The sequence below is a fragment of the Sminthopsis crassicaudata genome, chromosome 1 (assembly GCF_048593235.1).
Source record: "Sminthopsis crassicaudata isolate SCR6 chromosome 1, ASM4859323v1, whole genome shotgun sequence".
In the NCBI taxonomy this organism is placed as follows: domain Eukaryota; kingdom Metazoa; phylum Chordata; class Mammalia; order Dasyuromorphia; family Dasyuridae; genus Sminthopsis; species Sminthopsis crassicaudata.
In genome coordinates, this window is record NC_133617.1 from 557,515,255 (window position 1) to 557,528,375 (window position 13,121).

Sequence of the window (13,121 nt, forward strand, 5' to 3'; positions counted from 1 at the left end):
ATAAAGAAAATGAAGATTCTTGCTCTGACCTATTCCCATAGTCTCCGATATTATAGCAAGATATTTACCTTACCATTTGCAGTAAGAAGCGAATTGCAGTCAGTGAAGAATATTTCCGTTAAACTTTAATCTCAGCAAAACAAAAGAAATGTTGTAAGGGGCAGCTAGGTAGTACAGTGGATAGAGTACCAGCCCTGAAGTCAGGAGGATCTGAGTTCAAATTTGACCTCAGACACTTAACACTTCCTAACTGTGTGACTCTGGGCAAGTCACTCAACCCCAATTGCCTCAGCAAAAAAAAAAAAAAAAAAAAAAAAAAAAGAAGAAGAAAAAGGAAAAAAAAGAAAAGAAAAGAAAGAAAGAAAAAGAAATGCTGTAGTAACAAGTCCCCTATCCTAGTTACAGCATAGCTCAAGAAATTGAGCTTCATATACTCCATTTATTTTATGCAACTCAGGAACCATCTTTTGCATAAAACTTTTCCTGATCCGCAAACTACTAGTGCCCTTGTTCCCAAATTACTTTGTTTTGTATTTAACTACTTTGCATATATGTCTATTTAGGTATTAACTTTATAGTTGTGCTGCATTTATTTCTATATATAATTCCTTTTTAGAATGTGTATAAGTTCATTGTTAGTAGGAGTTGTTTCATTCTTTATATCCCAGTATCTACTAACACTCCTGGAGAGTCAGTCAGTAAACTAGCATTTATTAAGCAACACCTAGGGAGTGGGGGCACTGTATTTGGAGGTATAAAGAAGGTCAAAAGACAGTCCTTCCTTTCAAGGAATTCACAGTCTAATGAGAGGACAATATGAAAAGAACTGGGTATAAACATATACTGTATAAATTGGAGATAATCATCAAAAGAGATATCTCCATCATTGGAAATTATTGTCAAAGGGGTAATAATCAGTATTAAAGCAATACACAAAGTCTTCTTGTAAAAAATAAAATTTTAGCATAGATTTGAAGGAAGCCAGAGAGGTAGAGTAGGGAGAGAATTCCAGGTAAGGGGGAGAGGGAAGTCAGTGAAAGTATATACATTAACTTCTTGTTTGAATAGCTGTCTAAATAGTCAGAGCTGTCTGTTTATTTTGCAGAAGATATTTTGAAAATAATATTTCTTATTCTGTAATTTTATAAAAATTATTGATAATGATCTATGTGAATTAAATAACTCCACCAGGACAAAATACTATATATCACACATACTGATTTTGTTTATTATATTTTTATAACAATTCCCATGCCACTGTTTAACAATATCAAAAATTATGTTGAAAAGTTCTTTTTAACTTCCCAATTAATCATTTTCTGAGGCACATGACATGAAATAAATATATTAAGAAAGTCTACAAAAGTAACCAAAGATTCGAAATTCAAACTATTCTTTGATGAGAAGGTCTCACTTAGTTATTTCATTCCAACACAGTTCTATAGCCATATTATTATGACAACCAACCTAAAGACCTAGATCTCCCTTCTTGTGTTTGCTATGTTCTATCAGGAACTGCTGCCCTTTCATCTTCACACATTAAATACCCTATCTTTTTGATTGTGATAACCATGGCATAAATCATTGTGGACTTACTGCTTATGAGCAGGATCCATATTTGTGATTTGAAGTGGCAAATTACTTCTGATCAATACATTTCTTTAAATCATTTGTGTGATAATAATACATCCCTGCTTTTGACTATTCATAGGCATTTAAATTAACTTGCTACATGAAATTTAGATTAAATAAAAGAGAAATGAAAAAGAACTAACTTTTCTACTAAAATATAAAAGGATTCTTCACTTCTTTTATAAATTGACAAATACCATTCACAAAAATTTAAACACAACTTTTCAAGAACATGTCTACTTCTTAAGGTATTGTTAGAGGCAGTGGGAATATTTTATGCCTGGAAAATCCAAGCATCAAGAAAAATGGAAGGAAAATGAAAACCGTGGGAAAAATCACAGATAGAGAATAGGAATGTGCTAAAGTATATATGAGATACCAATGTTCCTATCTTATAAAATTTCTTCTACGTATTCTATTCGCCATACTATTCTCAGCTACCATGTTTTTTTTTTTTTAATGTAAAAATGTTTTTATCTGATTTGATCTCACTTTTCATTTTATTTACATTAACTTTATTTTCTAGCTGATATGTTTTAGCAATATTCTAAGAAAAATGTGCATTTTATTTATTTCATTGTGTCTTGCAGAATTATAGATTCTTTTTTAAATTTTAAAGTGTTGAAAACTTTTTTGGCATCATGCCAGCTTTCTGTGCTTTTGAAATTTTGTTTTATTTTTTAAAACAGGTTTTGAGCTTTTAATTTTATTTATTTGGGAGGTTCTGAGGCAATTGGGGTTAAGTGACTTGTTCAGGGTCACATTGCTAACACAGTTTCAGTGTTGTGTTTGAGGCCAAATTTGAATTCAAGTTGTCCTGACTTCAGGACCATATAGGTGTTCCCTTCCCCCCCCCCACTTTTGATATTTTAAACCAGAACATGTAAAATTTTTTTAAACCATAACATATTTAAATCAGAATTAGCCATAAAATAGAAACTCAATAAATTCTAGTTATATTAAATATTCTTGCAAATTGACCAGTGTTAGTATAGGATTGAAGAGCTACTGCTTCCTTGACATGGACTAAAGGGATCAGAACTGCCAGAGGCTCTACTAGACAGAAAAAGAACTATACAGCTGCTGCTAGAACACAGAGGACATAAAGCAATGGATACCTGTTGTGAAGCTAGGCTAAGTTCCACAGCACTGTCTTGAGAGCAGAAATATACCCCATTACTACCAAATTTCATCTAATTCCTGATTCTATTCATCCTAACAGCAAATGAGACAGAAGAGGCAAAAATCATGAATTTTTGCCTCCTCAAGTTCTATAGATTGGACTTTTAAAATTGTTATATATTTGCTTAGTGTCTGGGGCTTTAAAAAACAAACCTTTTTTCTTCAAATTAATATTTATTTTTTGTTCTTTTGTGAATTCAAAATTGTTCTAAGGGTGGATAATTAATTTAAATAAACAAATGAAAGACTAAAAGGGACAAAACCCAAATTGATCAAATAAAGTTGCATCCCTTTTTTTCTTTCTCATTTTTATTTTTTTTTGTTTTACTGTTAAATATATTTTTACCAAAGAGTACTATTTAAAGAGTAAAGCAAAATGAAAAACTTTTTTTTTCTCATTTATAATCCTGGGTAGAAAGCAGAAAGCAATAGTTAAAGTGACTTTTTAGTTCTCTGTGTTCATTAAATTTTTAAAGAAACAGTTTTTCATAGAATATTGGGTTACTAACCTTATTTTATAGATTAAACTTCTTGTGAAACAAGAAGGCAGATCATTATCAGTCCAAATGTTAACCTGAAAAGGTAAAGGAAGATAATAGGGGGCTCAGGAGGTATCTCTGCATGGTGAAAGAAGCCTTCTTTTCCTCCTAAGTGGGAGGCCCATTGGAATCAAGGGAAATATCAGGTGGGTAAGTGGGGAGTAATATTAGTCTTTAAATAAAGAAGCTATTAGTGGTTGTGAATAAGATAGTGATGGAACAAGAATTAGCTCTCCTGATTTTCAGTTTATATTGTCTCAGTTAATTGATAATAGACAAGGTTTCCCACTTATTTCATATACCATTGCTCTATATTAGTAAGTTACCAGTCTTTTGATTAGTTTGAACATTCTATCTTATATCATCACCCAGTTAGGGGATAGTTTTGAATTTCAAAATATGATATTTAGATATTTTTGAGAAAATTTAAATTTTGGTTGCTAATTTCTTTAATTGTTCTGGAAAACTGATCTAAAAATTTTCATTTGTTAATATTTCCAATTGGCAGATTCATATTTTGTTTTAAAATTTTCTTGTCAGTTCAAAAAGTCTTTTTCTTCCTTTATGGTACTTAATATATAAATATTTTTGCTCAACTTCTGCCTCAATTTTCTAACATGGTTTAAAAAAATGTATGTTCTTGAAATATGTGCATGTGCAATCCCTATAGATATTTAATCTTATGTTATGTAAATAGCCAATGCCAAAAAAGTGAAAAGAAACAACTTTCTTCCCTCTATACATCTTTATGTTATCATTCCATTAATGAGAATCAGCTTATACTCTCTATAATTCAGTGTCACTTCTAGACTCAATATTTCCTCTTACTCCTAGCAATTTCCTGCCTCTAACAGAAACAGACATTCTCATTCTTTATACCCTTAAATTGCAAAAGTAAACGTTAAGGTCCAATGCAGACACTCAGCTATGTAAGGAGCTTGTCTTTTCAGCCCAGTACTAATCAAGCAAAGAGTTATCATAACCTTAAACAAAACAACCTTTGTAGTGATCTTATCACCAGGGAAATTGTCCATCCTTCAGAAAGATTGTCACTGGGAAAGGAAAAATAAAGAGGGAGTTAAAATTGTTTTAGACCATTGACTTGTGAGGTCCCTCTAGATTCAAAGCTTGAATTGGTTTTCAAGGGGAGGAAGTACAGAAGGATAGCTCTAAGAAAACTCACAAATCGATCATAGTCTTGATAACACTAGTGGGTGGTGAGTATGATCATTATAGGGAAAAAATGCCAAATGTGACTAAGAGAAGAGAAATAGGAAAGGAAGAAGACAATTAACATCTATTTTCTTTAGCTTATTGTGTTTGGGATCTCTCCCCCCACACACACACACCCCATACTAATTTAAGAATGGGTTTTCACAAAGAGGAAAAATATAATAGATTTTAAAATCTTTTAATATGGTAAATGCAATTAGTAGCTGCTATTGTAGTATGTATTCATCTAAATCAAGGCCTAGAACAGAAGTTAATTGTTCAGTTGTCTGAAACAATGTGTAACATGAATGGAACTAAGATGATGGGTGCTATAGAAATAGACATAGAGACATAGATATTTGTAGACCAATCCAGAAATCAGACTCTTTCTGGTTATGTCTTGTGTTAAAATTAGGCAATTACAGAATTGCCTTGGTTTTGGAAAAGGCTGTCTGCTAAATAGTGCTAAAATTGATATATGATGGGAAAAGCCATTTTTATATGTTCTGTAATCGTTACATATACCAGAGAAAGATTCTGGTCAGTTCAATTTCAGATATAGTAGAAAAAATTTCAAGCAAAAACAAGAAACAAAAACCATTCAGTTCAATTTTCAGATACAATAGAAAAAAAGTCAGACAAGATAATGATTTGTAGTTCACCCAAATTCAAACGGGTACATCTGGATTTGCCTGGATAAGTATCCCTACTTTAGTGGCCTTCCACCCCTTGACACTGTAAAGATTTGCCCAAAATGAGCAGGTAAAGCCAGAAATGTCCAGTATATATTCTAGTGTTGGTAAATATTTTTTTGAAGCCATCTGGGAGTTGTAAGAAGTTTTCAGTTTCAGTTCAGTTTCATTAAAGGAAGGGTCCAGCGGTGGTGAATAAGTTATAAAACATTTATGTAGGTTAACAGTGAAAAGTTAAGGTTTTTGGCTCTATACTTATTACAATAGGGCCTAACTCCCACAGCTAAGTCATATTCACAGACTGTAGCTTTCTGCTTTGTGGCCAACCGAAGCCATCACATCCTTATTGTTGTAACTCCCAGATTGTGATACTGTCACAAAACTGTTGCTAGGCAACAAATGTGGTTACCGGGTCTCAGCGAATAGCTGAGGGGAAAGCAAAGTGTTGCACCATTGTAGAGTAACCATAGCAATGACCTACTATTACAGACTAAAGAATTATCATTAACAATGTTAAAGTATCAAACAGAAGCCCTGAATCTGGAGACTTCCAGGCAGCATCTCTGAATAATTGGGTTATCTCGGAGGAGATTTAAACTCTTTCAAAGGCATTCACTCATTATCTCTATGAGAAAGTGTTTTAAATTATTTTTATTGTTTTAATAAAACAAATTTGCCAAGTAGTTATGGGATTTCTGCTAAGGTGATGTAGGTAAATTACTGCTAAGATGCTAAAGTAGATAAATTAATATAATCCATCAAAATTACTTGAATTTTATCAGGTGATAATCTTGATAAAATACTTCCCTTTCCTAGATATTTCCTGCCTATGTGTGGTTCATGGTGCATATGATTGAAAAAGTATTCATAATATGATTGTACTTCAATTAAAGACAAAAGGAAGAGGGAGTTGAAATTAAAAAAGTAAAAAGTAAAAAACCCTTAAGTCCCGACAAATATAGCTTTCCTAAATTGAGGGAAGAGGAAAAGGAGGAGGAAGAGAAGGAAGAGGAGGAGGAGGAAAAAAGAGGAGGACGACGAAGAAGGGAGGGAGATAAAGAAGGAAGAGGGAGGGAGGGAAGGAAGGAAGGAAGGAGAGAAGAAGAGAAACGAAAGAAAAGATAAACTAGTTGATTTAGTGGCGGGTTGGGAAACAACTTAACGAAAACTTGACCCTGTGAATAAGTTGTCGATTCAGTCACTGAGTACAGACCGAGGTGTGGGCTCCAGTAGAGCCAGCTCTTCGTCCGCTTTCTTTCCTATAAAGTCCGTACTTAATGCAAAAGAGAATAGTTAGAATTCGAGTGGAAGTCCCCTCTGTAGCCGAGCTCAGAGACTCTCAGGCGAGAACTGTCCTTTTTTCACCAAAAAAAAAAAAAAAAAAAAAGCGACAATTGTCGTTTTTCTCCTTGGGAAGTACGGGAATACCTCTGGTGCTTAGGAAGGGCGGAGGGAGTCTAGTTCCCGCCTGCCGGAGAAACCGGTCCCCAGCAGAGGCGAGCCAGAGGTGAGATGAAATATTTCCAAGCAGCCAGTGAGTTTTCCTTCCCGCCTAGCCGCTTGATTGGCCTTAGGGGGTGGATCGGGGTGAAGGACTGTCCTGCCCCCATCCTCGAGCCACCTCCGAGCCCGTTGTGGAGAATTAGGGTGAAGCCGGGGGCCAGGGTGGACCTGCTGATGAACTGACTAGCTGGCGGGCCGAAGTATCCGGAACTGTTGCAACACAAGGAGCCGCCCTCGGGTGTGGCAAGGTCCTTCTCCCCTCCTCCATGCCAAGTCCTAAACAGCCACCCCACCCCACCCGCCCAGGCTCCTCCTCATTGGTCTCTTCGAGCCCCTCATTTTGGTACAAACTGTAACTTCTCCCCAGGAGATCCAGTTGACCGAATCTTCAGGAATTTGTGCTTTTTGTGGGTGTGGAGCTGGTCTCGGCTTTGAAGGTGCAATCCTTCTTCACCTACTCTCATACCAAAGGGGTGGTTTGCCGTACGATGAAGTATGTAGGATTTCGTCGGTGTTCAGAAACCCTGACCTTCCTTTCCGGGTGGTCTCCCCTCCCGTGACAGGGCGGGCAGTTGGGAAGGGGCGGGTGAGGAGGGAGGTGCCTACCCCGGGAGGGCCTGCTCTGCGGCCAGTAGCTGGGGGAGGGGAAATGGGGGCTCCCAGCTGCTGGCAAGGATTAGGGGGAGGCAACTCCGCGCAGCTTTGGCCCTAAGTACGTAACCCGCTGGGCACCGGGAGGACGAACACGTCGCTTCCTCTGGGGTGGGCTCACTTGCCAGCCACCAGCGCTGGAGCTGCTGTTCTCAGAGCCTTCTCCCCGCCCCTCCGCCACTCTTTGGTGGCTTAAAAAAATTTTTTTTTTTCTTTTTCTTTGTAAATTCATACCCCAGGAACTGACCGTAACCAAAATCTTTGTCTCTTGCAGGTACTGAACGACACGAGCTTACTTCGTGGAAGAGTCTCCCATCTATTTTCAAATTCTTTACTGAAGCTTCAGAAGCAAAGAACAGTTCACTCAAAGCAGCTCTAACTCGGCGCTCCCACCGGATAAAACACGAAGAGATTTAAGAAGAGAAAGAGAGAGGACACACAAACACATACATCCGTGCATACAACCACGTACACCCGCAAACACACCCGCGAGCTCACACAGGCGTCCCTTAACTGCTTATTTTCGGCAAGCAGACTCCCAGCCCCTCATTAGATTGTTTTCTTCCCAGAGCACAGGGTCGTGATGTATACATCTAAATAGCGTTTTGCATTATTTCTAGATGAGTGCAACTGTCAAAGCAATATGGGTTCACTGGTTGTGCTTCCTGTGGGCTGTAGCTTGGATTTCGTGCTGCCCATCAGTGCGCAGATTAAGGCTGACAGCGGTACTGCACAGTGCAGCATGGTGCAGCTCTAATTGCCCTGACATAGACCTGCACTGAGTTGATGGCAGAGCTTAACAGTTTCTTCGTGGTCCTATTGCCTGCAGTATTTTCTGCTGCTTTGGAAAAAAAAAAAAAAAAAAAAAAAAAATATATATATATATATATATATATATATATGTGTGTGTGTGTGTGTGTGTGTGTGTGTGTGTGTGTGCACATAATGTGTATGTGTATACATCTATATAACATATTTCACTTTTTTTCTTTTGGACGCAAACTTTTTTATAAACTTAAAACTTGAGGTAGATTTTTCTTCATATATAATTTCTTTAAATATTTCTGACAACAGGTTACTGATTTTACTTTGGGAATGATCCTAAACCTTAAGTTAATAGCACAAATGCTTTACAGTTATATAGATTTATAAGTGTAAACTACACCCTCTAAAAAAAACATTAAAAATCTGTTTTTCTTTAAGAGACTAGAGAAAGATCTATCAATTTCTAAACCCACTTTATTGTATTAGAATAACTATGGACTTGAAAATAAATAAAATTTCAATCAAGTCTGGATAGAGAAGTAAGGAAAAGAGAAAATTTGAAATGTAAAGCAAAACAAATGAATAATTCTTGGGATGTGTATGTGTGTATAGATAGACACACACACATATATATATTTATATGTATATGTACATATGCATTTTTGTTCCCATTTTCTCATGAAACATGTCTACTTATTAAAATATTTACCCTTTTTTAGATATAATAGGTTTAATTAAATTATAATTTAGGTTATGCACTGGAGTTTCACTTTTTAAAGTTCACTTTGTTGGAAGTTTTTAATCCTAAAAGAAATAGTTTGTTTTGAACTTTCATGGAACAGATGCATCTGACTTCTTTGAGATAGGATTTTTGAATGGCATCAAAAATCTGTGCACCAAATTCTTTTCCTTTTATAGGACTATATGAGGCTAGCACTATTCTTTTAGTCTATTTAGGATTAAAGAATAGGGCTCTGACTGAAAAGTGAAGAGTTTGAATGAAAGATTTTCTCTTCTTGATCCAATAGTATTTTTAGATCTGCACTTGCTTTTTGAGGATCTTCTCTAAAATTTCAATTGCTCTGTAATCAGATCCAGATGAGATCTTTATAACACTGTGCCATACCAGAACTAAAATAAATCAAGATTTTTCTGATAATTTTGATTCAAATATTACATTTTAACATGTTGAGTTTATAATTGTTGTAAAAAGCTCCATTACCTAAATGAAAGATCCATTTATACTCTTAATGAAGATAGTTTTGATGAAGGATACTTTTAATATTTTGTCATTCTTTTAAAAATATGCTACAATAGAAATATCTGTCTTATTTGATGACATAATGAAGCATACCCCAAATGTCATAAGACCTAGTTGGGTAAAAAAAAAAAATCAATTGGAATCATACATTATGTGCTCATATCAGCAAATTTTGAAAGGCTAATGTCTGATACCGTGTCTGGAATGCACGTGCACTAATTAATTCTTATGGTTTTGATGATGGCAAATTAAAGTGATCTTTTCTTCAGTGGTCCTGTCTGCATATCCTCTGATGTTATTAGAGCAAAGACAAAACGGAGGAAAATCAAAACGATGTTTTATCCAACTGCTGTGTAGCTTCAAAACATACTGCCCAACAGTATCCAACACATTGGTCTGTGATGTGTTGACCCTTTTTATCTGATAATTCCCAGTTTTTAGAGCTAGTGGATGAACTCCAGAAAATGATGGCATCCTTTAGTGAGATGATTTTAAAAGTTAATATAAACTGAATATATTTTTTAAAATGTTTTGGACTGTGCTACTTTTTCAACATATGAAAATATTCACAGAAACATGTGATTTTATATCTTTTTTTTTCCTTAAATAAAACTTGTGGGATGCTAAATTCTGAAAGTTCTTGGCAACCAAATTAGGGAAGAGTATCAGTATATCATCCTAATCACTCTTGTCCTGCTCTTCTTCATTCTCACCTTCCTTTTGACTTGGAACTGGAGCCAATCACTGCATAATTGCCTTGAAGGTTGTAAAACCTTGGGATATGTTGGAGCTTTTCAATATCCAAGGAGAGCTATTTGAAAACTTTTGTTTCTTTAAGTAGGTCGGGGTTAGAGACTTGAAGAGGAAATGAAGCATCTGAATAGACTAAACTTACTAACTTGTTGATTATGAGTTTGTGATGATATAAATGTGATAATATTGTTCACTTTTTTTTTTTTATCCCAAATCTATGATCCAGTTATTCCCTCCTGCCTGGGTCAAATATCTGTTTCAACGTTTAAATCTTCCCTTCTTTGGATTTTGTTAATTGAATGTTTAAGTGGGAAAGAATTTAAACTTAAAATGTGGTCTTTATATCATTAGTTATATACTCAGTTCAAAGACTAACATTATGAAAAAATAGGAATTGTTAGATCCTGTGTGTTGAAACTAAGAAAGCATATAATGGTTTTGTGATTCTCTCAGCGTGTCTGACCCTGAAATTTAGTACATCTTTACAATTTTTAATGGAAATACACTTATGCCTTTAATTGTGTTAATTTTCTCAGTTTTCTCATGCTCTGATCTCTGCTGACTTATTGCTTATACAAAGAGCTGTAAAGCAAGGGCATTGCCTATGAATTATATAATTCTGCAAATGTTTCCAAAATAAAGGGGTTCCCCTTCCATGTTCAATGATATATTCCTTATGTTCTGCTTGTTTACTACTTCCGTAGAAGTTAATAAATAAGAACTTATATATAAATATATGCATATACATATGTAATATATGCACATCCACACAAATACATATTTCAAATATTGCCACTCTTTTTTGTTCTGTTGAATTGGTAACTAAAATCACTGATGATTATTTGCTCTGGAGCCTTCACAACATCTTTAAAAAATAAATAGTTTTGTATGACTAAAATATCTTTATGTAGTTTACGTATCTGGGAATTTTAAAACAATATACCAATTTGCCTTATAAATTAGATGCTGCTTGATTTAAAACTTCTAAATGTGGTTTTACTATATGCACTGAAAATATCTTTGGGAATAATAAAAAAAAGTTAAGACATTAATGTTATATTATGAAATCATAACCTACAGTATTACGTAGTGTTTCTTTGCATTTTTACTTTTGGAGTGTTTTGCTCTCTTCTTTGGATAATCTGTCACTCCTGGAAGAACTTCACATGGCAAGATATATTTCTTTTTATTAATGTTAGTAATATTAATGATTATAGTTAATGAATGTTACATGAGGTCACTGAAGATATAAAGTTTTTTGATATTCATTGAAATATGCAAGATCCCAAACCAATTAAATGGCTGTCTGCTGTTACTATTCAAGTTTTTCTGGACAAACTCCTGCATCTCTCCTTAATTCCCCAAAGATGAAAAATAGTATTCTAAATCAGACAGTAAATTCCCAATATTTCTCAAAGTTTCCCTACACCTTTGAAGAAGGCTTCTTTAATCAAATGTGTGGGAAAAAATGTTTATTGTTGAATGTAAATGGATGGCAAAAGAAAGGTTATTGATGGTGGTTATTATTAATAAGATTTATTGGTAAGGTGCAATAACAAAATCAATCTTGGGAGCCTTTCACTTTAAAAATAAAATCATTTCCTCCTTCCCTTTTTTCCTCCCTTCTTCTTTCTTTTCCCCTTTCCTTCCTTGTATGGGGTAATTGAATGGCAGGCTTTTGAATTGTTTATTTTTTTAGTTAATATTCTATTAATCTCAAAAAAAAGATCAGTTTGAAGAAAGGAGTTTTAATCAACACTTCACAGCCACCCTACCTAAAGCATCAGCTTTGTTATATAGTTTTAGATTTAAAGCAATGCAAGTGTCATATACTATACTAACAAAGAATGTACACTAAGTAGAAAACATTGAAAAGAGTAAAGTAACACAAAGTCAATTAACAGTGATTTGAGAAGTAGCTATCAAAGCATTCCACCATTTATTCTGATATCTATGTAATATAAAAAAATGCAACAATGATAGTCTTAAACCACACACTTAGGAGGGATGAATGTTGATTTAATTGATTCATTTGGATCGATGTTTTTAAAGTTTCACACCACTGATCTTTTATGCAGTGATGTCTTTAGCAGTGAGTGGTCTGATATGAGCCTTCTCAGATTTCATCAGTAGGTCTCTCCATGACATCTGAAATTATGCAATAGTCTGTATGTAGAATGGTATCTCTGTTTGGGGGGCTTCAGTGCCAAAGAAATAGATTAGATATAAAGAACTCTTGTTAATTTCTGGCACAAAAATCTTAGAGCAATACAAATCATAAAAGAAACCATTAAGTTTTAAATTTCAAAATATTACATATTAGGTGTTAAATGCTAGATGAGATAGATGAGTGGCCATACTTTAACCCATTATGCCTTCTACCCAATGCAAATCCTTTAAAAAAGAAATTTTGACTTTTGAGTTTTATAGGTCTAAATTTTAAAAGGGTTTTGTATATTTTTCCTTCCATGATCTTTCTGAATTTTTATGGGAAGCTGCAAAATAAAGATTCACTATACTTTGCATCACACTGTAATACTGCAAAGAACTTAAATGAAAAGATAACTGTCAACACGCACACATGCATGCACATGTGTATATTGTAATATACATTCACTAATCATAGGTATACCTTTAATTTACATATTGTGCACCTTCAATAAGGAATTCGGTAAGAAACTTGCCCTCTCCCCCACAACATCCATGGCACCATAGTATCACCAACAACCATTTTCACTTTTCTGTCCAATTTCAGATTGCATGTGTTTGTGAGTATTTCACTAGATCAGTGACAGCTCTTTTATTTGCATAATTATATGCTCTGGTCTGAAGAGAAAACTAACCCCCAAATTTCATGGGTCACCAAACTGTGACAATCAATGTTTTATCACGTATGCTAAGCAAAATCTAAGAAGCTATATGAAGTTTCTT

At 34.7% G+C, this 13,121-nt stretch overlaps 1 protein-coding gene across 12 annotated transcripts in view; it reads left to right on the plus strand.

The window, feature by feature from the left end:
• Positions 1–8,022, plus strand: part of ARB2A (ARB2 cotranscriptional regulator A) — a 575,039-nt gene extending 567,017 nt beyond the window's left edge. For all 12 annotated transcript variants that reach the window (XM_074282097.1, XM_074282092.1, XM_074282101.1 and 9 more), the window contains one exon: positions 7,686–8,022. In XM_074282097.1, coding sequence (XP_074138198.1) covers positions 7,686–7,828 — 143 coding nt within the window. In that variant the 3' untranslated portion in view covers positions 7,829–8,022. The remainder of the gene's footprint in view (positions 1–7,685) is intronic.
• The last annotated feature ends 5,099 nt before the right edge of the window (positions 8,023–13,121 follow it).